Source organism: Sinocyclocheilus grahami, unplaced genomic scaffold (assembly GCF_001515645.1).
Source record: "Sinocyclocheilus grahami isolate Dianchi unplaced genomic scaffold, SAMN03320097.WGS_v1.1 scaffold3010.1, whole genome shotgun sequence".
NCBI classification, from domain to species: Eukaryota; Metazoa; Chordata; class Actinopteri; order Cypriniformes; family Cyprinidae; genus Sinocyclocheilus; species Sinocyclocheilus grahami.
Window position 1 is genome coordinate 8,933 of NW_015508180.1, and position 521 is coordinate 9,453.

The following is a 521-nucleotide window of genomic DNA, read 5'->3' on the forward strand; positions in this document are numbered from 1 at the left end:
AAAAATATCATGGTAGTGACTCATTCAAGCCTGGGCTTAGTCACACCCCATGAAGTAACTACAAAACCAGCAGAGCGAGTCATTCGACAGAAGTCCCTCCCCCAAAACTTCACAGGCTCTTTTAAAGCATCAGCACGCAGCCTCTGAGACATACACCTGTAAGCACTGCAGAGAGAGCCACATCAAGAGACAAAGAAAAGCCAAAGATCATGGTGTCTGCCGGGCTTCAGTTACTGGGCACTGCCCTGGCCATCTTAGGATGGATCGGTGTCATTGTGGTCTGTGCTATTCCCATGTGGAAAGTCACAGCTTTCATTGGCAGCAACATCATCACGGCGCAGACATCATGGGAAGGAATCTGGATGAACTGTGTCGTGCAGAGCACCGGACAGATGCAGTGTAAAGTCTATGACTCCATGCTGGCCCTCTCCTCAGACCTTCAGGCAGCCCGTGCCCTCACCATCATTTCCATCGTAATTGGGATCCTGGGCATCATGCTGGCCATGGCTGGAGGCAAATGC

General features: G+C 51.1%; 1 protein-coding gene across 1 annotated transcript in view; it reads left to right on the top strand.

Moving 5' to 3' along the window:
* Window positions 1-132: 132 nt before the first annotated feature.
* LOC107575916 (claudin-4-like) overlaps window positions 133-521 on the top strand; it is a 1,955-nt gene continuing 1,566 nt past the window's right edge. Inside the window, exon 1 of the mRNA XM_016262228.1 lies at window positions 133-519. Within this exon, the coding sequence (XP_016117714.1) occupies window positions 210-519 (310 nt within the window). The 5' untranslated portion in view covers window positions 133-209. The remainder of the gene's footprint in view (window positions 520-521) is intronic.